At 39.1% G+C, this 25,655-nt stretch overlaps 1 protein-coding gene across 1 annotated transcript in view; it reads right to left on the bottom strand.

The window, feature by feature from the left end:
• LOC124302305 (uncharacterized) overlaps nucleotides 1-16,935 on the bottom strand; it is a 150,718-nt gene extending 133,783 nt beyond the window's left edge. Inside the window, exon 1 of the mRNA XM_046758312.1 lies at nucleotides 16,787-16,935. Within this exon, the coding sequence (XP_046614268.1) occupies nucleotides 16,787-16,804 (18 nt within the window). The 5' untranslated portion in view covers nucleotides 16,805-16,935. The remainder of the gene's footprint in view (nucleotides 1-16,786) is intronic.
• Nucleotides 16,936-25,655: the final 8,720 nt, after the last annotated feature.

Raw genomic sequence — 25,655 nt, 5'->3', positions numbered from 1 at the left:
TTTGAATTCAATAAATTTATTCACAAAAATACACAATTGTACTTTTATGTAACTAGTAATCAAGTAGGCAAAAGTGAACAATTTAACGGGTAAGAAATTCGAGTCGATGCAAAAGACGTAAATTATTCAAACGGTTAGTTTTAACATGTGACAAATGTATCTCGAGCTCGGAAATGTTAAGAAAAGCGTTTTAAGCACCGTTCCAACTTCGTCCATGGCAATGTATAAGAAATCCAGCGCACAACACAAACATTGAAAAGCAACGACGATGTAATTTTCAGGGGCGATTGAGACCGTAGATAAAACAAATTGAAATTAATCGGCGGTTTTATCTTGGGAATATTTTAGCGTAGCATGAGGAAAGCGTTTGGTCTCATTGCAGGACGAAGGAGAGAGAAAGAAGGCAATTGCGCACGTTTTGCGTCAAGTCTGGTACACATGTATACACATATATATATATATATATATATACAAATACACGGACATTATCAAGTACGTAGAGCTACCAAGAAACGCGTTGTAAAATACAGGGCGGACCTCGCGAGCCTTTATCATGCAAAGAAGGTTATCGCATTAGCGACCTCTGTAACAATGGATTCTTGAAACCCCAACTCGACTCCTTCATCGAGTATACGTAGAGGTATAACCGTGGCTTGTTAAAGTAATAACTCTAATTATACAGACCGTTTCGAATACACCTTCTCTCACCTTTTCCAATGGGCGCTAGGTACCATCTACAAGCTCGCGTATATCGTTGCCTCTATCTCTCGGATATATTATATCTTATATCCAGGTAACAGAGACTAAATTGAGTGAGAAAAAATGAGACGAAGGATAAAAGAAATCGAGAAAAGGAAAGGGAGGAAAGGGGCGGGGGGAGAGGACGGAAGGTGATAATGATGTGGATCTCGCTCGATTCATCTAGCTACGCTAATTAGGGATTGATATTACATGCGTTGGCCACTAATTGCGGCAGCCCGATCTTCGGATATGCGAGAACAACTTGGCGCGGTTCAATTTTAAGTGGTATAATACAAAAGTTCTCTGGCACATTCTCATTTCGAACAATTATTCGCCGGCTGGACTTACTCGATCATTTTTACATTTTTACAGTGCAATGCGATGCGTGTAAGATCAACGTTTCGATTCGTGGGTCAATTTTCACTAAGGATAATTGCGACGAAATTGTCGGTTTTGAAGTTTTTTTACAAAAATTTATGCAAAGCAAACTACACCGTGTAGTTTTCTCAGTTTCTTTGTATTGAACGTCAAGTTTGTTGAGATTGATATAGAACCACCAATTGCGACAGACAGAGATCAATACTGTAGGAAAACATTGATCGAAGAAGTATCGATTCGATCAGACAAGCCCTTTTCGTTATTTTTGTCAACCGCCGATGTAATCATCGCGTCTTATTTACCATTGATGTATCTTACTGGATTGAACGTATAAATGAACTCATCTTCACTGATTTGCTTTTCCCTTTACCGAGGATCGCGCCGAACTGAGGAAATCATGATTTCGTTTTGTTCGACTGTCTACATATTTGTTATTTTAAAATCTAGTGATTCACGCTTTTTTCAATTTTGAAATTAGATTTCAATGATAAGTTAAGTGAAATACCGAAAATGCTAAAAACGTTACGTTCAATGTTTGAAGAAAATACGTAACTTCAACTTGGATGAGTAAATTTCAATATCAGAGTAATTTAAATAGCGAAAAAATGTTACTAGATGTAGTAATATCATAGAGATTGGTAAATCAATTTCTGTCGCGGTGTACTTTGAACAAATCCAAAAACGGATAAAAATTTCTTGACTGCTGTAAAAAAAAACCTACTTTAAACTTCTATAAGGGTATATTTTGCTTTCAAGAGTAAATAGTGAACTATTATTCACTACTAGTTTACTTGTGTGAATTTAAAACACATTAACACATTTGACAAACCGATAAAAAATCTCCTACTCCAAGATCAAGCAAATTAGAATTACATAAATATACGCTAAACTACAAAGTAACGAAAATGGGGTCAGTAGTGTAAGTATAATATCAAAACGCCTGATGTTCAGAGTTCCACAAATTTTAACATGGCCAATAACTGGAGGTATGTACACCTGGGGACAATGAATCTGAGATGGTTAATTTTTTACACTAGACAGTTATGTTGGCAACACAGAAAAACCCGCAGCGCCACAGTCGGCCGAGCGCGAAACAAACTCAATCTCAATAAACTTAACATAACCAATGACCGTCGAATCTAACCTAAGAATACCGCGGGGATAATGACTTGTTGGATTGACACGTATTTTAAGGTTAGATTAGACGGTCATGGGTTATGTTACGTTTAGTGAGATTGAGTTAGTTTCGCGCTCGGCTGACTGTGGCGCTGTAGCTTTCTCTGTATTGCCAACGTAACTGCCTAGTGTAAAAAAGTAACCGTCTCAGATTCATTGCCGCCAAATGTACATGGTAAAATATCAGGTCGCATGAGTAAAGAAGGTTATTTGTTCCCTTGGGGTATATAAATATTTACATTTTTCCGCTTATTAGACAATTTTCGCATCCAACGTTATGCCGAAAACGAAAATTACGATTTATCCTTCAGACCATCGCTGCAGTTTGTATTTAGCGAAAGCATTATACCCGCGCCATTAGGCTTAAGCTTCTGACTTTCGTACCTACTGTAGTATACTACAAATGAATCCATAATTTGACAAGCCTGACAAATCATTCATCCGCATCGCCAGTACGTATAATGTATCAGACGTTCGGTAGGTTCGTACGCATAATGTACGTAACAACCACTACATGTAGTCACAAGACTGTGCAATCCGGTCTTGAGAAAAGCGAGTCGTAAGGATGGTCCTGGTATTGTGAGGGTAATAAGCATGCGGTAACCCACAAATGATTCTTTTACTGCCCTGCGCAGTTCGCTACTCGATATAATTTATTATTTTATGGTCCTTTTTCAACCCTTTTCCCGCTCCCCCAAAGAATACCTAACAGGGAGTGAGAACCGGGCTGTTTCGACTCGGAACTCCGCCACGCAACCCTAGAAAACGGACTGCCGCACTGCCCGGGAGACAAATGAACTGCGAAACAAAAGACGAACCGACGGTTTTTCGGCATCAGAGGCGTGGCGTGACGGTATTAAGCCACCCTCTTCTTCGAGAATCGTTCTCCTCGTGTTATGTGCCATTGACGCGGTGTAAACTACCGGAGTTTGGTTTGTTGGAATCCAGTCCGACTGTTTGTTTCTACTCATATTTCCGAGCTAAAGTGAACTGCAACTTCGTTCTCGCGTAAAGTTACACTTTGCACTTTGGAATGCGATGTACATACGTTTGGAAACTTGTCACCTATAAGAGTAATTCTATATCTTCTGAAAACTTTTGTAACCAAAGATTGAAAAGCACGTGTATGACATATGACTGGAATCGTTTTTCCAAGATGAGCGGATGACATTCCAAAGAATCAAGTCCTCTACCAGGTATAAAAAAATTATCATTACCTTGTCTACACTTTTCAGTAGCTGAGTAATTGCAATGTCGGTCGATTTTGGGACCTCACTTTTCACTTGTCACAGTGTCACTGTAGTGATGAAAAAATGTCAAGGAGAAACACGATCTTGATGCACAATGCGCGGTAAAACGTCTCGAATGTTGGTACGGACACTGAACTACTTTAGTTAGGCGCAAAACAAAACTTGACCACGAACTTTAGGCGAACGAAGATGTTGCCGCAACCGCGACGCCGAGGATACTGAACGGGAAATCGATATTCGAATTCAATGTTTACCTATTTCTGTTGAAGTTCACCCGAGCACCTCGTACGTGTTTACATGTACGAACTTGTGGCGAATTCGAGTCTATAGGGTGCTCAATTAATAGCGAGATGATTCAAGTGGGCAAAAACGGTGTCGTGGAGGAAAAATGTGTGAATGGGCCTACATTTTTTCTAACTTCCGATTGACTGATATTTTGAAAACTGGAGATCTTTAAGGTCGTTGATTGCAATCTGATATTGAGATTGGAAGGTCTAAATGTTAATGGATTTGGATCAAAATTCACAGCCGAGTATTTCTGAGGTCGCTGATCACGAGTCTAAAATCAAAACTTATAAATACAAAATCGCTAACTTTCCAGACTCGCTATTTTCAATTTTTCGGATTTCAACTCAAGACAAGATTAGATCCGCCGTTTTGAACTCTCAAATTTTTATTTCAAATTTGTAATAAACGACTTTGTAAGTTTCCGAATCGCAAATGTTGAGTAAGAGAACTTGTAACACGTCCCAAACGGGTAAACAGTTCTGTTATTTACTCATAATTTGCTGCTCTCATTTTTCCTGCACAAAACCGCTGCGTAGTTATTTACAAGAAAAATTCTAATAGGTATTTGGAATATTTAGCTATAGACTGCAAACCAGTCAACAGATTATTGTCCATGTCTTAGATTCTAATTTTTCATTCTATATTCGTTTCAATTTTGATTAGTCCAATTCTAGCGATGATCGCATTCAAGTTGAAACGGAAGAAAAACAGAACATTTTATCTCCGAAAACACGAAATACATGTCGTATTAAAAAATTTCTTCTCGTTCACGTTGTTCAACATTTTACAGCACGTCGATATCATAATTGCTAATCCTACAGAGTATGAATGTTTTTTAATGAAAGCCACGCAAAGCGAAAAGATCTCAGATACGAAGTTCAGATCAAGTAATTATCTTGACAATGATCTTTCGTTCTGTAAACACTGTAAATTTTTATCCCGTGCTAACTGTGCCAACCTAGGTGTGTCGCTACAATATTATCGGAACGTCGAAGGTCTTGCTAGTATATGATTGTATTCTATCTTCCATGTGAGTCGATCACACGATTACAATCACTCCAAAGAAGTGTATAAACAAACGAAGAGGAAAATCGCGTAACTTACACGATGCCCGGATTTGTTACGGGAACTCTCAAATGCCGGTTTCTACCTATCCTACAAATGAATCAGCAATAAGAAACGAAAAAATAGTTCAAGTCGGAATTTGAGTGTAAGAAAAATTTGATAAAGAATATTCACAGATTTTTCATATATTTGATAGCGACGATTGTATATAAAAAATTATGAGGGTGAGAGTATTGAGAAAAATGTGAACACAATGTTCCCACAACAACAACTAGAAAGAAAAAAAAACTGAGCCTCCTTAAATTTCCAACCGTGGTTTATTGGTACAGTCCTTGCATAATTATATATTTTCACTTTTTGCTATAGTCAGAAAATATATTTCGTTGAAAACTGACATATGAAAATTAGTTTTGTAGCTCTAAGTATAGAAAATCTGGTAGGTGTTCCCATATATTTTTGATATAGTAACTTGTGCTGCATTGCCGGTAACTGTTGTGACAATTGGATGACGGTGTGTCGATAAATTGTTTAAAAAAGTGCAATGTAGTTAAACTAAAAGAATAGAATAATGTTTTAATAATCAGAAACTGTAGCGTACGTTTAAAACAACAATCGCATCGAATAGTTACACACGTGGAACATTGTCCAGTAGTTTGCAAAGGCATTTAAATCTTGTTACAACGATACTGGTTATTATTATTATTTTTAATATAATTTCCTGATAACTATACAACAAAATGGGAACACCTCTGGCCAATGTGAGTATTTCTAATCTCGCAGAGAGCACATTACGCGTGCATTAACACTCTTTGGCATTACGCTACAGGCATTATCCGAATTTGTTCGTTCGGCAGAAAACAGCAATTACATGTGCCTATAATTAAATGATGATCGGTGCGAGGGACGATGCAGTATTATAAGTATGTGTTTAGACGGGAGGCTGTGGACGAAGGAAGTCTACCGAAGGACTCTTTTGCCAGTGTATTAAAATTGACGAAAAAGATTCTGCTCTTCGCGTCTCTTACGAACGAAACCGAGTGCAGATGGAGGACTATAATCAGAGAGACAGTGGTACAAACCGCAGAGGCCTCGGTTTAATATTACTGTCATTTCAAGACGAAATGCGGACGACTGAAGACCCGGTCGAAATTGTTACTCGAAAAATTAAATGGACGAAATCGTCCTGTTATTAGGGACCATTACAAACGATCAGACGGAACCTGGTGCCCGTGCAAGCTCTCTCTGAAGCTTCTCCGTCGCAAGGGGGCGAGCTTTTTCCAACCCCGTATGCCGGTCCTTCGATCATCCTGCTCCTCAAACGCGATCGAAGATGAGCGTAGGGTTTACCCTCGGCTATCAAGTTACACCTCCGACTATCGAGATGACGCGATATGCGATTGAAACTTAACGGTAAGTGACACTTGAATGGAAGGAAAAGTTAATTTGAACTAATAACTCGTCTGCAAAGTCATGGGAAAATTTTAGTATGCTTGAACAACAGCGTGAAGAACAAGATTTACTGTAAACAAATTTTGGGCTGTTCGGTGATTCAATCTTTATCGCAATCTATTACATGCAATTAATGGTTCGTTGCTGTTGATGAAACGTTTTATTTTTTATCTGACTGAAGGTGGTTGATTTGAAATAGCTGGCATATTGATAACAAAATTGACGATCAGATCACAATTTGTTAAGCAGACTGTTTAACAGAAATTGAAACGAAGCTACGAAAATTACCTTAATAATCCAAAAATATATAACATTGGAATTATGAACAAAGATTTTATTTTAAATCGATCAAAAATGGTTGAAAATCGAAACAGATTCGTTCGATTTTACTCTGCGATGGCTGATTTTATTCGCATACTATTTTCTAGAAAGGTATAATAAGAGATTTTTTTTCTTACCAACATGGTAAAAAAAAAAAAAAAATGTTTTAGTAAATTTATAGAAAATTGTATTTTGAATAAAACGAGCCGTCTTGGAGTGAAATTAACAAGACTCTCCCAGGTTTTCAACCATTTTGAAACCGTTTGAAACAAGGCAGCGATATCAAAGCTTTAGCTTGAAATCTCAGTATTTCCAACATTCGTATTTTTAAAGAGATCTTCGTAGCTTAATACGAATATAATAATTTGAAAAATAAACAATATACGGATGGTGTGTCGTAATAAAATTGACAAAAAATATCGACTCTTAACCGATCAACTTCCTCAAAACTTATTTCTCTACAATGACATTTTTTTTTTTTATGTTATATATAATTACATTCTGCTCATGAACAATTTCGTCGATATTTAAGCAGCTGGCAACCGTATACAGAGTGAATTACTAACGACTGAATGGTTTAATGCGCAGGCGCTAAAATTAGAGAAAAAGAGCAGTTCTTTTGTCAAGACAACCAACATTTTTAAGGTTAGATACACGACAGTGACCTGTCATCTGTATTTATGAATGTTGGCCGCCCTGACTAAACAACTGCTATTGCTCTTGTATTTCAGCGCATGCGCATTAAACCATCCAATCGTTAGCAATTCGCTCCGTATAATCACAATAGTTCCGAGAGGTTATTTTTTGTTCCTAAAAGGCAAGAAATTTTCGTTTCGAATTACCAGTGAAAATGGTGCAGCAGCTGCAACGGAAAACCCCGTCAATTACGCATAATGGAAGATGCGTACCTGCCTGTATTCTATAATCTGCAGTGTGTGGGAGAGACTCAATTCCCGTTTCTCTCTTTCTCTCTCAGCCGGCCTCTCGCCGAGTTTCGAGTAATGAATTGTGTTTCATTTCAATTGCTCCGAAACGTGTAATTTCGCTCTCAGCCCGCCTAATTAGGCGGAGACATCTGTAGCCAGGGATTCTCAATCGTAATTGCGATTAATAACAGCGGAGGTTTCGTAATGGTGAAGTAACGAAAATCTCCTTCGAGGACCTTCCTTCTCCCCGATCCGATGCGAGTGTAGGTTCGACTCGATCTCTAGCCGAGGCACGTCCTCGCTCAGGCTCTCTATAATTTCATACTAATCTTCGCCATGCCGACAGGTCATATTATCCGATGTCTATTGTATCATAATCTTTCTATCTAGCCTCAACGACCGCGTCCATACGAGCCGCGCACACCGTCGTGAATATATCGGCGTCGCCTCGCTCCGCGTCTAATTCGACCAATACTCACATCCAGAGACCAGAATCGGTCAGCCGTAATGGTTAAACGCTATTCCACGAGCCGAGATCAGCCTCGAAATCTTCATCCTCAAATTCAATTCGGGTATTCTATAATTTGACACACCGTTAAGTCCGTTCCATCGATGCGCGGTCAAACGGGGAACCGAACAAAGAGCGCAAGTTCCACTTTCGAAACATGGTTTCTATACAACTCTGCATCGCAAGCTCTGCAAGCTCTGCTCTGCTTGTGTATAGAGAGACTGTGGAACCCACTTTTCTTGTTTGAAAATTTTGTAACATAACTCGAGACGTGGTAATTATTGGTTTAAATTGTCTCGCAGGAAAAGTGAACCACTGATGAGTTGGTAACGTGATTTGAAACGAGAACATTACTTGAGCTCAGTGAATTTCCTGCAGAATTGACGGATAATGTCGCAGCAAGAAAGTGACCCAAGTATTCGATTTACGAGAAAATTTAGAAAAAGTGTGAAAAGTTACTAGCTACCAAGTCCAATCCCGAATTTTTAAGTTTCACACCTTGATCGCCTTTTTGAGATTCCATCCACGGTGATGTCAACTTTCCAATCAAAAGTATTCGGTAATTTTGTTATACCGCGATTCCGATTATCGTAAGAAATAACAGTTCGTTCGGTAAATTCACTTAGATCAATAATTACGAAGAGTCGAGAAGAATCATGTGGGAAAGATTGAACAACTTTACGTGGAAACGATTCATACATAGTTCACGATCCCTCGAAGGACTCTTTTGAACAACGATCTTTGGTCGGATGAAAAAAGAAACGGCAGCAAAAACGCCCGAAAATTCATTCAAATTTAGACAAACTGGCTTCCAAGAAAGTTCAAACTGAACGTCAAATTGCCCGATAGAAGCTGCTTCCTCCAAATTGTCGAATCACCATCGAATTCCGGAATTTCAAGGAGGACCGCGCGTACCTCGCTACCGTTTTTGAGATACCAGGTAGGACAGCGGTTCGAGTCGAAGAAATCCTTTATTTAGTCAACAAGGTGGTAGAACCCCGGGGAGCCAAAGATCGAGCGTATTGTCGGAGGAGCCACTCCCTCGAGGACAATTTGCAGGTCCATTAGCGGTCGGCTTCGCATTGAGCTTTCGATAATGCGTCGAGCAAGCTGCGCCGTGACTGCGGCTACTTTGTGCGGTACAACCAGCACAGTTTACGGGACCCAAGGGAGATTTTCCCGGTCAAATTAGAATTTCTTCACGATTCGAGCCGCCCTAGGTGCAGTCTGTACCTCCGTCTGCGCAAACTGTGAAGCTTCTTCGCTACTTCTTCAAGAAACTCACATTACCCCTCATCGCGCTTTAACTCGCTTGACGGGTAAACATACCAAGCAAATTTGATACAGGTACCAATTATACCTCGCTGATCATGAATTTCTATCCTTGAAAACGGCGCAACTCTAGATCGAGTGAATATTTCACTCCAATCAACTCAAATTTAGAGTGATTTGATTCATTCGAAGCGTTTGGGTTGGAAAAACTCACTCTTAAAGAGTGGATAATCAGAAAATCGTGCGAGTTGCGCAATTTTCAATCCAAGGAAATTCAGAGTGAACGATGCTTCGATATTATACCAGTCTTTGCCAACCGAGGCAGGAAATTATACCTCGACATCTTTACAGCGGACAGATAGCTGCACGCGGATAAACGATAGCAATCTTTTCGTCCAAATCGAAGAGCGTGAATTTGTTCGTTCAAAGATTGGTTCACGGACGTCGCTAGACTACGACGGGGGGGTGATCCTCTTTAACCGTAATCATTGGCGACAACTCGACACTTCTCCCGATAGGGTTTTAGACGTAGTTCAGATGTGGTTTGGAAGAGGCGCGGCAACGTACATGTGTATACCTATAATGTACGGCTGGTATAACATGTACAGGCAAGGCTGTCCGGACAAGTTGGAAAGGCGCGAGCCAGCCATCAACGCTTGAGAAGCGACGATCTGGAGATGAGAGGAAAGAGGAGATGAGAAAAGAGTAGAGGGGAGTGGAGGGGAGATCTTCTCCCGATCACGGTTTCTTTCCTGCAGAGATCAACGCCGCGGAGGCTCGTGTTCTCGCGTTACCCTTCTGCAGGATGTCTCCTCCGGTTTGTCCAGGCGGCTTACGCGCCTGGTCGCACCCGAATTCGGGCATATCAAGCACGGACACCTTCCAACGAGATTCCCCGGTCGGCGATACTCGGAGCGATCCCGATCCGGCCTCATACTCGTTCAAATTACAAACGACGTTGCATGTTCGATCGAACTTTGTCGTCGTCCTGATCGCGGACTCCTCTCCTCGTCTTCTAGATTTATACGAATCGACTGGTCTGCGGTCACGGTTTCCACCCTCCGTGTACGCAGACGAACACAGACTCACCGCGTTTATACCGCACTCGTGTGTTTTGTTTAATGTGATAATTTGCCAGTTCGGTTCGGCGGGATCGATTCCCCCGTCCGGTCGCGATATCCATTACCCATCGTTCTTTTCATCATTGTCAATTCGCTCCGTGATATCCCTGAGAAACCTAAACCTGTACGCATGATCACTGAGCGGCTCTGTTACTCGATGCCTATAGAATTTATCTAATTATATAAACAAGAGTGGACAGCATTCGATCGATTCTTTATTCCATATATACCCTCCGGGTACTTACTGCCGACAGATCACATTTCACACACCGGTATACCTGTCGTACCGTGCTGCACACCTTACATGCTGTTAAATAGTTTTAAATTCCAAAACGTATAACCTACTCAGACATGGAACACCTGCATTCGTTCGCGGAACTCGACCGTAGCCTGTAATTGGCAAAATGGTAACGAAAAAAGTGACTAAAATCATAACGGAAGTATCAAAATGTCCAGATAATGTCGGATGCATTAAGGATTTAGTCCTGAGTCGTTATCAATATAAAATCAGGACGAGAGAACACATGTTGTGAAAATTTTTGAATCAACTTTACGTTCGAATGGTACAATTTCATCAATGATATACTCAACTTTTTTCATACTCCAAGACCCAGAAAGTAAGCATACCCATGATGCTGCCATTCTTGACGAACACTGCAGTTTGGAAACACGATGTATTATCAAAATGGAAAGTTTTCAGATACCTCACACGATTCCGTACAACGTTGAACAAGTCCTTGGGAATGATGAAATCGTGCAGTGATAGTCTTTGAAGATGTGACCCTTGAGCCATGGCCGAAATTGCGATGCACAAAAGCAAGTACATCACAACAAGCTGGGATGTAGTTGTAGTGAATAAGTATGAGGAGGTATGTAGTATGTATAAAAAGTATAGAGTGTAATGGAAAAAATTATGGTCGACGAGCAACGAATCGAAGCCTCTTACGGAGTTCCTTAAACGCATCCCAGCGGAAGAGAACTTGCGGACCGCCCACGTTGGCAACCCGATATCCGAGACGCGAGACCCGACCCAAGTGATGATCTTAATGTCTAATTGACCGTACGACGTGGAGTGCGTTGATCTTCGACGATCCGTGGCATCTGAAGCACCTTAGGGTAATCGTCCTGGACGTGGGACACTTCTATACCCCAAAGCTGCATGTGTCGTGTCAATATATCGATCGGTGCATCGGGACCCGCGGACCTTTCTCGCTATCCCTATTTAATAATGCGTGAAATAATAAACATCCCTTCCCACCAAACCTCGCGCACGCGTCCTAACGAATATTCCAAGAACACCGTCGAGATTAACTGGTCAAGAATTCAAGCAGAGGTGAATCACGAGTAGATATGGCCTACTATAAACAAGCTTTCTTCGTGTCTGAAGAAATGGTCTGGTTCTTTGGTAATCTTGAAAGGAATGAGCGGATATTTACGTCATGCTCAACTTGACAATAAACTGCGGATCAGTATTATAGTTGAAACGGTGCTGGATTATGAAATTTTTCTAGATATCGATACTTTGCAGAAGCATGTGAGTATCCCAAATCCAATTGAGGATGTTCGGGTGAAATATGAACAGGAAAATAGAAATTGAAGAGGATTGTTATAAAACTAGCAAAGTTACCGACAGTGATGTACGGATCATGATCTCAAATAAAAAGCGTGTCGAACTCTCGTTGGCTAATTTCATACTTAAATTATCATGACTATTCCAAGTCCTCGAGTATTTTAATGTCCCTGACAGTAAGATCGATCTTCACGCTGGTATTTTCGTGTGCAGACTGCTCGGTATCTGGTCAAGAGATGTACAAGGTATGTGTAGAGCCGGCGGTGAAATTTTTGCGGTAACGCAAATTTGAGGTACACGGAGGCCGCCGAACAAACCTCGGTCAGCCACAACCTTCGAATCGACGGGATCGGTGCGGTTCTAGTCATCGTCGGGCAAGAGGCAAGAGGCAATCTTATTGAGCAAACAAAAGAGTGCCACGGCGAGAGAAGAAAAAAAGGGAAATAGAAAAAGCGAGAAACGGAGGGGATCAATGAGAAGAAGAAGAAGAAGAAGAAGAAGAAGAAGAAGAAGAAGAAGAAGAAGAAGGAGACGAAGTATCGGGACGGAGGCGGAAGAGAGAAATAAAAATGAAGTTGGAAGAAAAGCGGGAGGCGGAGGAAGCCGGCAACATTGATCGAACCTTTGTCGGTCGTGGCAGAGAGATATTTCAGTAGCAATCATATCAGTAATTCCTCGGCTGATTGTCCATGACCGCAGCAATGCCTGGGCTCACCACGGATGGGTAACCCTCTGAACGAATATTATTCATATACCTTATTTGGCCAATGATACCTTCTAATAGCTAAGTCCTGCCGTGTAACAAGAAAGAGAGAGAAGGAGGGGACGAGCGTGAGCCGCAAAAACGACGGATAAGGATAAGCGATCCAATCAACCGGCTAGCTATAATATCATACGAGATTGCCTGGAATTCGACCGTTGAAGTTTTGCTACCGTATTCCCGTCACTCCTGTACGTGAGCAAGAGATCCATGGCTTCATATTCGCTTCTCGAAATACTCACGCACCTCCGTTTCTGTCTACCAGAGAGTACCTTGTACCTATGCCTGTCGGGAAGCGATGGGTACAGAAGTTTTTTAAAATGATAACGGTACAAACATTGAGTCAAGACTGAAGCGCCTTGAAAATAGTCAACATTTCAATTCAGCTTTACAACTTTGCTAATTCACAATTCATTCGAGCAAGTTTGACTTTCAGGAAGTTTTTGCAACGAGTGCCAAAAGAAGAGTCAAGTCAGTTCCTCATTCAGTCGTGATTTTGTTTTCTTATCAGAGTATAAGATCTTTGTGAGTATGAAACATGATGGACACCGTATACGTAACACGGAACCGCAGAGTCTCGAATCGTAGGTCAATCCTTTTCATGCACAATCGACTTTGGTGACGTTCAGCCGAAGAGCGTCACCCTCTGTAATGAGCTTATGGATATGCAGGTACCGATCTCCAGGCGCTTGTCACTCGAGGAAGAAATTCTTTCGATCTCAAAACGCGTAACGACAGTAATCCCGGCTCTGAAGTCGGACCATCAATTACTACAGTCAAATATAAAACTACTTAAAGTCATTAAGTATCAGTGAACTGAAAATGTGATGTCTGAGTAATTATGAGTTGCCTTCACGAGTGGACGGTGATCCATTTGTTCATACTGAGCTCAAGTCCATTTCTTGTCTCTTACTTACTACTATATCTGCAATTTGAAATTTTTGAGAAAATTTTCCGCCTTGAAGATATTCATGCTTAAATCAATGGAATAACAGTGTGGGTACAACGTGTACCATGATTAGTGTGATGGTTAGCTGAGAAAATAGGAACGAGGAACTTACTCAGCTTGGTCATTTAGTCGACTGGCACTCTTTCATGACTTGGAAATATTCTGGATACGGTACCTACTCTCGACACGAAACGTCACATCAGATTAAATCCAGCGATTCGGTCGAGTCTTGGGAGAGGACGGTAGAGGTAGATTTTTGTGAAGGATGACGTGGGGGGCGTCCAACCAGGAGGCGTGATACATACGCGACGACGGTTGATATCGAGTGGCGTTATAAAACGGCATGATAAATGCAAGGTAAACGAATATAACACCGAGAACCGCAGCGTCTTCTGTAACAGTTAAGACGACTGGCGGTTTCGTTGGTTTCCTGCGATTGGTGCCTGATGTAGGCGATTCCGATCAACCGGAGATGCTGGCCAACTAGCTCCGCGCGTATGTTCACGCGTTGGACACTGCAGGGTGCTGAGGACATACAACGTGGCCGTGTGTGCTCCGTTGACAAGGCACGGCAACACATGATACATATGGGAACGTAGAGAGTCTGCGGTTTGAAGCCCGTAGCGTGTGCTCGACGGTGTCGAGTGACTTATGTGACCGGAGCTCACGAATCTTTACAAAGCATAAGCGAACTTGCGTAAGCGTTATCTATCAGAGCGAAATGGATCGCATGTACTCTTGGCCGATGGTTACGGTTGATCCGTCGCTTGGCGTTCAACGCTACCTTTCAGGACCGTTCCTCATGAGTGACAAGTTTTTCTTAATATACGATCAGTATGAACATAGTTACGTTGTTTGATGCGAGAGTTAACATAATGACTTTGGCTACCACTCGGATGAGATATGATAAATGGATCATACCGACGATACGGATTGTTAACTTAATGTTCAACGCTTTTGTAGCTCTTTTTTTTTGGAATTCTTTCACATTGAGAGTTTCACCTCGGACATGAAGTTTCAGTGTATTTAATTGTAAGTGCTACTTTATATCTATTGCTAAACGAATATTTCATTGTAACCTTAAATGTTACCTTTATCAATAATAAAAATTATTTATAGTTTTTCTGATGAGTCAAATTTTTGACTTTCATTCACTACGACCTTTGACACCGAGAATTCTACGCATTATTTTGTTCCTCTGATAATGAAACAGAATTTTGAGTGCCAATCATGATCTGATAATGATGAAATATGATCTATGCGCATTATTTGAAAAACGTGCCAACACTTTGTGGAATGTCCTGTCAAAATGTTGTAACTACTTGAATTGTTCGGTTATAATCTTCGCACTTCTGATTGACCGTTACCTCGTTTTTCTTTTACAAATTAACATCATTTATCATCGATTACTCGCAATATTTTACTTCCAAGTCTGCTGAGAAGCTAACAGCTTGATTTGCAAACTGCAGAAAAATTGCATTACTTCAAAATTTATATGAAAAAATATCCAACTATATCAAAAGATACGATTACAGTACAATCTGCAGCTCGTCCTTTCAACAGTTACGCTCAAAAGAAACGCAGAACGATGCGGAAGGTTTGAATTCTATCATCATCAACGATCTAAGCAGACGTGAGATTATCCGCAAGCGCCATCGTGAGCGTAATTATCGATAATCATTGTAAATCGATAATCCGATTAATTGCTGGGCTGACAATGAGGATCGATAAGCGATCGGGTTATTACAACCGGTTGCTCCATTGATTTTTATCAACAAATATCAATACACGTAGATCGCGCATGCGCTATGTAGATGCAGCATGCCTTTCCACAAGACGATGTAATCTGATCAATTATTGAGAATAAAGAAGTCAACTGGCACGATCGTAACCTACATGCACGTGCACAACATACCTGCAATTCGGAATGCAACGGTGATATACTACACATTAATTGAAATAATAATAACAATGAACGGTGCATTGCCTGCTGTGTAAAGGCTGCAGAGGCGATTGAGAGACGTGAGGGGAGGGCAAGTTTTGCGGAGAGGTCTGCAATTCAGATAATTTCCCACAATGGGAATCATCAGGGATCTTGAGCCTCGGCAAATCATTATTGTCATTACCTACCTCGCTGTGGATTGTTATTATCATTACTATTGGTATTGTATAGCATCCGGTTGAAGTGACGTTGGAATAAAGTACTCGCGTATAAGGCATTCCGACGTGATTCGTTATCAAATCCCATACGGTCATTCGATTGCTCAATTTGGTTGAAGAGAAGAACGAAAATAAACATTGCAAAAGAGGGTGCAGAAAGACAGTCGCTTACGATTGTTTACAAAAGTATATCCAGGCATATGATGAGAATGTGTTTCTTCAAAACGCCATGAACGATACTTGTAATTGAAATTCAAGATCAAACGTGGAGCTGTATCCAAAAAATTGAATGCACAAGTGGAAATCAACAAGAAATCTCATTACATTATTCCAAAACCTCATCATGTGATAAACAAAAATCAAATATTATTTTCTGCTAGTATTGATTGACGTGGCTCTAAAAGAATTTGATATTGACCTGGTTGGAATGTTTCACAAAAGTACATTCGGCAACGACTTATAAAATTTCAAAGAGCAAAAAAAGTTTCGCCCACGTTATTTCCATAAGATACAGAGGATTCGAATTTTCATAGAATGTTTTTTTTTTTTTTTGTCTTCATCAATTTGAAAACGTTTAAGCTCCCGGGAAGATAAAAATTGTAAAACAACCCTATTAAGGACCACGTCCCAATCAGAATACAGAGAGAAAAAAAAGCTCGTGAATTTGCTTACAAGTTTAGTTACACAGGTGCAAGTTTCGAACCCGGCGGAACAGTGATGAAAATCCTTGATGAACACGCAACGCGGTGTATAAGAGAGTCCGGAATCGAGGCGCTCCGAATCTTTCGGTAGCGCATCAAGCAGGCACTCGGGAGCGGACGGTTAATGAAGGTAATTAAGTTTTTTATGCACCTCAGGACGCCCTGGCATCGCTTCAATCCCCGGCGATCCTCTCTCGCCTCCCTGCGATCCTTCATCCGGCCTGGAATGATCGATGCCCCGCCACTCCCAGCCGGTGAATGTGTCAGACGCTATTAAGACAATTCCACCAAATAGTCGAACATGCGCCCTGGAAGTCGAAAAGAATAGTGAAAAATTATACCATGCGAGAATTTCTTCCGCCGTTACAAAGTGCAGCTAGTTTCGATTCGTCCTTTGATCGCTTCTTTTAAACACTTTCGATAAGAAATAAAATTGAAAAAGTAAAATATTCGCGCCTCGGCACGTGCAAAAAATCGAGGACAATCGATTAAAATAATGTGGTTGCAAATTATCGCTTTTATTGCAGTAAATTACAATTTTTTTTTTTTTTTTTCAATAAAAACAAAACAGAATAATATTTTTTTGCAACATTTGAACGGCAAGTTTGGCGAATTCAACGAATTCTTTTTTTTGAGGTTGTGTATTTGGGTTTTTAAAAAGTTTTTGCAACTTTGAAGCTTCGGCTTTTTGGAAATCAAAGGTTTTTTTTTCGAAAGACAACATCTCTCGGTACAAAATCCTTAATCTGATGTTTATAACTTTTAGAGGTATGCAATTATATGATATAGCGTTTGCCATTTCGAAGTTACAGAATAACTGAAAAATTTTTCAGATTCGTCGACGCTAGAAATTTATAGGAAGATAAAAATAGATCGAGATTCTCTTGGGTAAAATTATTTCTCAACCGTTTATTATGATTGGCTGATTTTTTTGTTTTTTGTCATCTTCCGAAAAAACGACCAGATTTTAAACTATCTCTTCCACGATTATATTAATAGAAGTTCATAATTTTGAAACCAAAGACTCTCGAGCAATTTTTTCTTCTATGTTATAAACTTAAAGTTAAACTGGCTAATTATTATATTCGGCAGACGGTTCGGAAAATATTTTCCAAGTTCTACGCAAAGAAAAAATTTCATTCCTCTTTGCACGTTCCTAAGAATCGCAGACATGCGACCGAACTCTCAAGTTTCTATAAATTGGATTCATTTTAATTTTACGATTTTCCTAAACGTTTGCATTACATAAGAATTGAAAAACAGAGTGGCGAAAATTTTGCACAAATAAAATTTCCCGACTTTTCTCGTGAAAAAAAAATCAGAATTCCTTGATTTTTTTCCCACGAAACTTGACTAACGTTGAACACTTTTTATGACCAAAAGCTCCATAAGTTGCGCACCTCGAATCTACAAATTTGTATCTAAAAAACCCACAGTATTGTCTTATTTCTTACAAATAATTCGAAACCGAACAATACAATTTCCGAAAGTTAGCTCGACCGAATTTACGAAGCATAGCTAAAGTTTGAAAACAAAATTTACAAAAAAAAAGTACGTTTTCTTTTTTTTTTTTTACAATTCCATAGACCTTGCCTCACTTTTCCCCATACACGAAATTCCCCGACCAATCCAAAATCTGTCGCCACCCCAAAAAAAAGTCGAAACACCGATATAACACAGCGATTTCTCAGATAAAATTTTCCAAGCCGCAATTACAAGACGTAAAATAATTCGCCGTCGGCGGGGTTCGTCATTTCGCATAAACGACGAATGCGTGTGTGCGCGCAGAGAGTAAATGGATTCGAACGCGGCATTCGGTGCAATCTGCAACGTTCTGCGCGGATGCGCCCTGGGAGATACAATGGCTCCTAATGACTGCCGCGCCGCCAAAGATGTTTGTTTGATTTTATTTTATTTCCCCGCAGCGTGAGTACTTTCCTCCCCCTCCTTCCCGCCCTTGTAGGAATACGCATTAATTGTCAGCAGGAGCTTAGACACTTGGAACGAGTCGCGTCGTCTCCTCGTTCTTCGCCACTCCGGGACTAATGCATCGGGTATATATATATATATATATATATAAACCAGATAGCCGCTATAATACGCCGCGGGTGTATAAATATATAATATGTAAAGGGTACGGTAACAACTATACGCGATTATTAGCCCGGGGATGATCGAGCGGTTCGTCCTTATAATCGAATACCTTGGAAAATGCGGAGGAATAGATAATTGGGACGATTATCTCTTTCCACGCGCGTCACGTGTCTCTGTGTAATTATTTCATAATTAGTACACCGATGGACATTCCGTCATGAGGGTAATTGTTTCGAATACTATTGACACGAATGTGAAACTTTGCATTATAGATTGGTTGGAATTATCGTTGTCTCGAAGTTTATCAACTTTTGCTTTTTAAAAAAAAAAGAAGATCAATTTTTAGACGCGTTTTTTTGAAGATTTTCTCGAGGAAACACAACGTTTTGTTGTAGATAACAAAATTGATAAAATAATTGTTTCAAAATAGCGAATAAAAAAAAGTAATTTCACAAAATATACTTGTAATTACGAAATCTCGATTTTAATTTAGTCAATTTAATGAAATAACACTTTTTTCGTGGTGTTATCAAAATATTTAATACCCTACGGGAGATTCGACTAAATTTCTTCGTAAGGTTCACTAAATCTATTCGGTAGATGAAGATTAGTCAAATTTACGAAATAATGAGAGCTACTGATTGATTACCGCAATCAAATAATACGTTACATCGTAAATCTACAAAAAAAAAAACAATCATTTTTAATCTTCAGAAAATGATTTCACTGTGTAAATTTATGCAGCGAAATCTCTGGGATTTTTGTGCCGAACATTTTCTGAGACGTCACTGAATCATTATGTTTTCCGTGTACTAGAAAATCAACAAAACTTTTTGCTTGTGTGATAACAGTATTTGGTGGGATGATTGTTAACCCTAAAATTTTTATTCCAGGACCAAATTTTGATTTTGTTTTGCAATTTTGCATTGTTTTTGCAATTTTTCACCCACCCTACGGACCCACCAAAACAAGCGATCAATAATCACGAATAAAGCATTCTCCTGAGAAGTACCGAAATGACAAAAAAGATTCCTCTGCGGGGAATAAAATTTGTTAGTTGGAAGATGGTGTTTAAGACGTCGTTATTCACTCCCTCCGTTTCACCTCGACTCTTTTCTTCAGCGCCCGGATACAAATGAGCTTTGAACAGACGGAGGTCAGGGCGGTGCTTTTGAAGGTCTTTGACGTTCGGGAGCCGGAGGTCAGTCCTGGCTATTCACGGTAGCACCCCGAAACCACGACCTCCTCTCACTCCGAGTTACGGCCCCGTACTCACCTCCGTTCATCTTCGTCCTGGCGAGGATCCAACGAATGAGGATGGACAGAAGGCGGCGCGGGAAGAGTTAATAGCCGTCTTAATTATACGCGTATCTATCCGAAACTTCGGTGAGGATTTTTCCCTACGTCGATTTTACTCGGCTCCCTCATTCCGAAGTTATGAAAAATCAGGAAATCAACAATTTGAATCAATCTCACGCGCAGACTTTACTATTGGCATATTTTTTTGATACAAACAAATTACTCTTTTCGATGACAAAGTTTTCGCTAAGAATCGCTTTTACCTACCCGGGAAAAATTTTTTTTTTACGATCAAATAAATTTATATGAAATTACGTCTGAAGTTTGACCTAATAAACTTGTACAAAATTATACGCATATAATTTCACATCATTTGGCACAATTTTATCTAACTTGGCAAAAAAATGTGAGTTTGATATAATTTTACGTGATTTCATAAATTTGGATAAAATATTACGTCGTTACATGTGAATATATGAAATTGGATTGTCAATTTCATGAAAATTTTATCGGATTATATAAAAACATTTTTTCCCAGGTACACTGAGAAAACTTTCATTTGTTATAGTAACTGGAAAAATTCAGTAAAACAAGTATCGTTAAATAAAACTGTTTGAATATTGTTGGACTTACGAAAAACGAGGTACGCGTAACCATTTCGCCCTGTCGTCGATCCTTTTTTGGTAATTGCAACGCAAAATCAGTTTGTTCGATTTACTCTACTTTTTTAGTTAAACAAGGCTTTAACGTCAATTTATCGTTGCACAAACGATCAATTTTCGCAACAGTTACAAGAAAATATAGCAACAGCGATCGTAATGAGAAAAAATAGTGACGGATACTAAACTTTCCGGTAACAGCTAGAAAACTAATTTTCATTTTCTACCTCGAACTGTATTTTTCGATTGTCGTAAGAAATGTAAATAGTTAAGAACTAGGCGGTAACCGAAACTAAAAATTCCTCTCAGCGTATGTAAGAACGATTATCGATTTGCTATAAAATATTGAAAGAACTTATCAGACAGGTAATTGTTAAAAGTGGGAATGATTATTTCCGGGACGAATCGTGAGCTATAAATGGAAAGTTTTGGCTTGTATTATATATATATAAGGTATAATGGGTGAATAGTGGTAAATTGTAACAATAGGCCTGACAAAGGCCATTGTGGTTTCATATAATATTGATTAATTACAATCTGGAAGCCACGTATATAATCTACGGGGCGTCCCGCCGCCTGCAGCCTCGCCTCTGACTTCAACCGCGGCGTAATTATCAAAGCGAACTCATTAGTTATCGACATTTTTTTAATTCTGTGAGAGCAAAAACTCGCTCCCGTATATCGACACTTTTACGCCCCATCCGCTGTTAACGACTTTCCCGCTCTCGCTTGACTGGGAAAAATTTTTATTCGTTATTTTATTTGCTGGGAAATTGTAGTGAAACGGTTATCGTATGGAGGTTATAACGATTTGAATATCATCCGTATTATTTCAGGGAAATTCGATACGAGTGGATATTTAGTGCGATTATGGTTGTCAATACTAAATTAAGCTTTAACATCAATTTAATATTGCACAGACGTTAAATCGTTGCAGGAAAGAAATAGTACGAGTTAGAAATGGTACAGAAAAATATTAACACGTGGCAATTTTTTTACTTTCAGATACAAAACACATTTTTATTTTTTAACCTGAATTGCATTTTTTCGTTATGGTTGGGAATAAAAATAGTTAAACACTGCGTAGTAACCATATAAAGAAATTTTTATCGATATTCGTTCCATGTTATGCGGACATTCATTTTTTACATCCTTTTGCACAGCGTAGATTAAAATTGGTTCGATTTTCAAGAAGGTGTCATTTTCTTAGTGAAAATTTGAGTATCAATTTCCGGTAGAGAATGGAATTTTGATGATCTTCATAGAATTCTGGTTTTAAAACTGAAGATTATAATAATCGATTTACAATTGTGATTTAAGAACGATTTGTAGAGATAAAGTGATGAAAAATATTGATTTTCGAACACACATTTGGACATTTGGTGTTTACGTGACGATTTTTTGACTCGTTTCGAAAATACTGAAAATTTTTTGCTCTTAAGAAAATCTAATCATTGCCTAAATTGAAGTAATCTGACATTATGCGATTTAATTTAAGAAATACCAAATCGCAAAGTATTTTCAAAGCATTGTGATAAAATTTTCGACATCACCGCTGAGAAAAATTTATCTATAACTGTTAACAAACGTATATTCGGATATGGCAAAATAAAACTTTCGTTATCATCGTCAAACTTTAATTGAACGAAATATGATTTATTAATTATCAATAAATGTCTATCGATCATTATTTGGCTCAACTAAAATTTAATGTTAATAACAGAAAATTTATTTCGCCGTATTCAAGTACACGTTTGTTATAAGTAAATAAGTAAGTAAATAATTAAGTAAATAAACTCTTTCTTCGGTGCATATTGTGGAATTTTTCACGAAAGTGTCTGAGAAAAAATCTGAGTTTCAGATTTCAGTCATTTCGGAAATTCGAATTTCAGATTGTATGCGAGCTTTCAAAAACTCTATCCTAAAATTTGTCGAGTCTTGAGATTTTTGAATTGACCAAAATTCAGCGATTCCTGCTTCGGCAATTTTTCGGTCAGAATAAACGGAGTCTCCAGTGTCGCTTCGTGAATATTTGAACGTTGAAACATTAGTATATCGAAATTCAAGGAACATCAACGCGGCCGCAAATTACAGCTCCGCGTCACAGAAAGTACAAAACGTATATCTGTAAATCGTGGCTATATAGCTTAGACACGAAGGTTGTAGGCGCGATAGCTTCACTTTAAAACAATGCTAATGTACGGTTAATATACCGTTAAAGTTAACGTACTGAATGGCAATTCTAAACCCCTTTTAGGGAGTATAATAGAAAAGTTATCGACTCGGGTGGAGGATGGCAGGGTTCAGCACAATGACGACGGAGTTGTAATTAATAGTCTCCGTCAAGTGGCACTCTATTCGATCCGAGATGGCGTCATCGAGGGGTTGATACGAAGCCAATTTCAGGCTGGGAGGAAATTCGCTCGGCCATAATTGAGAAAATTCATTTCTATATTATTCGAAATTACGTTTTTTTCAACAGCAAAGGAATTTTCAAGCCTGGTAAGCTGTTAAAAATTACGTAGAAATCTGACGAATTGATACGAAGAATAAGAAAGATCCGGTCGTTGGATGTAGGAAAGGAAAATATTTTATTAATTCGGGCATTCTTGATCAAAGGCGAGTATCAGCGAGTTGTTGTAGGTATGATATCGAGGAAGTAAAGGGCGGGTCAAAAGTGCCGGGCAATTGATGTAAGGTGGATTTGACTCGACCCGCTCTGGGGAACGGTAATTAATTAAGTTTGACTCAACACCCGAATTGCCAAGGCTTAAGTTAATTAATTGTAACTTGGCCCTTTCCGGAGGCAAAATGGAGTTTGCGAAAATTTGTCACCTTTTAAAACTGATCGATCCTTGCCTTTCGATGCACCCTGAAAAGGCTCCTCCTTCCCTTCGTTCGTTCGCCTTTCGCCTCGCTGCCGCGTGTTCTCAATGGGAAAATAATTAATTACCGACCTTTGACAAAAAAAAAAGGAAGTTATTGTAATCACCCCGAAAATGAAAAGTTGAGTTTTTACTAGGTCTCTACGTTATCAAGTTAGGGAATCACCTCCAATCATTTTTGGATGGAAGTCTATGCGTTTAAACGTATGTACATTCACTTGGGGACAATGAATCAGAGACGGCTAATTTTTTCCACCAGACAGTTACGTTGGTAACGCAGAGAAACCTGCAGCGCCACAGTCGGTCGAGCGCGAAACAAACTCAATCTCAATAAACTTAACATAACCAATGACCGTCGAATCTAACCTTAAAATACGTGTCAATCCAACAAGTCATCATCCCCGCGGTATTTTAAGGTTAGATTCGACGATCATGGGTTACGTTACGTTCATTGAGATTGAGTTCGTTTCGCGCTCGGCCGACTGTGGCGCTGCAGGTTTCTCTGCGTTGCCAACATAACTGTCTGGTGGAAAAAATTAGCCGTCTCTGATTCACTGTCCCCAAGTGTACGTATGTGATCAACTTTTTTATCCGACGATATCTCGGGAACGAGTTGCCGGATTTCAATGATTTTGGTCTCAACCGACTCGCGTTTTCCAAACTTGAAACTGATTATAATTTAGCTTTCATCGGTTCGGTACTTTTACGATTATTTTAATAATGAGAAAATTCCAGAAAATCAAACTAAAATTATGATATCTTTAGAATGGTTCTATGGATTTGCGTGAAAATTCGTATTGTTAGGTTTTTTGGGTAGCTAATCACGAATCTGAGGTGAGATGCATGAAATTTAAATTTTGCGTACTCAATAAGATGATAAAAAAAAAATAAAAACATTTGGATTTTGATGAAAATTGGTACTCGGCGGTTTGTTGGGTGGCTGATCACGAATCTGAAGTCAGATTGCGAGATCCAAAATGGCGAATCCAATATGGCAGGAAAAAATCTAATTCACTTAACTAGTAGTGTAAAAAAAGAGATGAAGTAACCTATTTGTAACAATTTGAAAATAAGGAAACAACGATGTTCATCGGAATGATTTCTCAAGTTAATGTTGAGATTTTTCGTTTCAACTGTTCCAGAATTTTGGGCTAGAACATGTAACAGGACCAGTGAACAGACGAACTATAATCACAACCGACTCAAAATAGCAAAAACTTGAAGATAGATAAATCGATCAAACAACGAAAAATGAATTTTTTGATGACAAAAAAATGATGAGCAAAAAATTTCTTTCAATAAAAAATGAAAATCAACGAAAGTGAAAACTCTGAAAGATGGTCAAAATTTGACATTTCGAGGCGTCGTACACTGAGAGAAATTTTTAATTCCGGTTACCGCTCAGTCCTTAACTATTTTCATTTGTTACCACAATCGAAAAATATAGTTCTAGGTAGAAAATGAAAATTAGTTTTGTAGCTGTAACCGGAAAGTCTAGTATCCGTCACTATTCTTTCTCATTACGATCACTGTTGCTATATTTTCTCGTAACTGTTGCTAAAATTTAATTCTCGTGCAACAATAAATTGATGTTAAAGCCTTATTTAACTAAAAAAAGTACAATAAACCTCGGAAACTGATTTTGCGTTGCAATAACCAAAAAAGGATCGACGATAGCGCAAAATGGTTACGCCTGCCTCGTTTTTCGTAATGCCAACAATATTCAAACAGTTTTTTTACCGATACCACTTATACTCAATTTTTCTAGTTACCGTAACAAATGAAAATTTTCTCAATGTATTGAAACAAATACACCAGGTATGCACGCGTGAATAAATCTGGGGAGTTGCTTGGCGCGAATAAAATAACGAATGAAATACCCGGTTTCGCATAAGTTATAAAATTATACCTGCAGCGGTGGAATTAGCGTGAGAATATCAGAGTGGTTATAGTTACGAGCCAGAGTATTAACGTCGGTTAACTCGGCCAATTACTTCCGGCCTCGTAGCGCAAATTAGTCGGCGATCATTCGCTTGCCAATTTTGCAATACAGCCGCGTTAATTGTAAATTACATACGCGCAT

Source organism: Neodiprion virginianus, chromosome 4 (genome assembly GCF_021901495.1).
Source record: "Neodiprion virginianus isolate iyNeoVirg1 chromosome 4, iyNeoVirg1.1, whole genome shotgun sequence".
NCBI classification, from domain to species: domain Eukaryota; kingdom Metazoa; phylum Arthropoda; class Insecta; order Hymenoptera; family Diprionidae; genus Neodiprion; species Neodiprion virginianus.
Note: the sequence above shows the minus strand (reverse complement) of the source record. Positions and strands in the feature narration are given on the sequence as shown.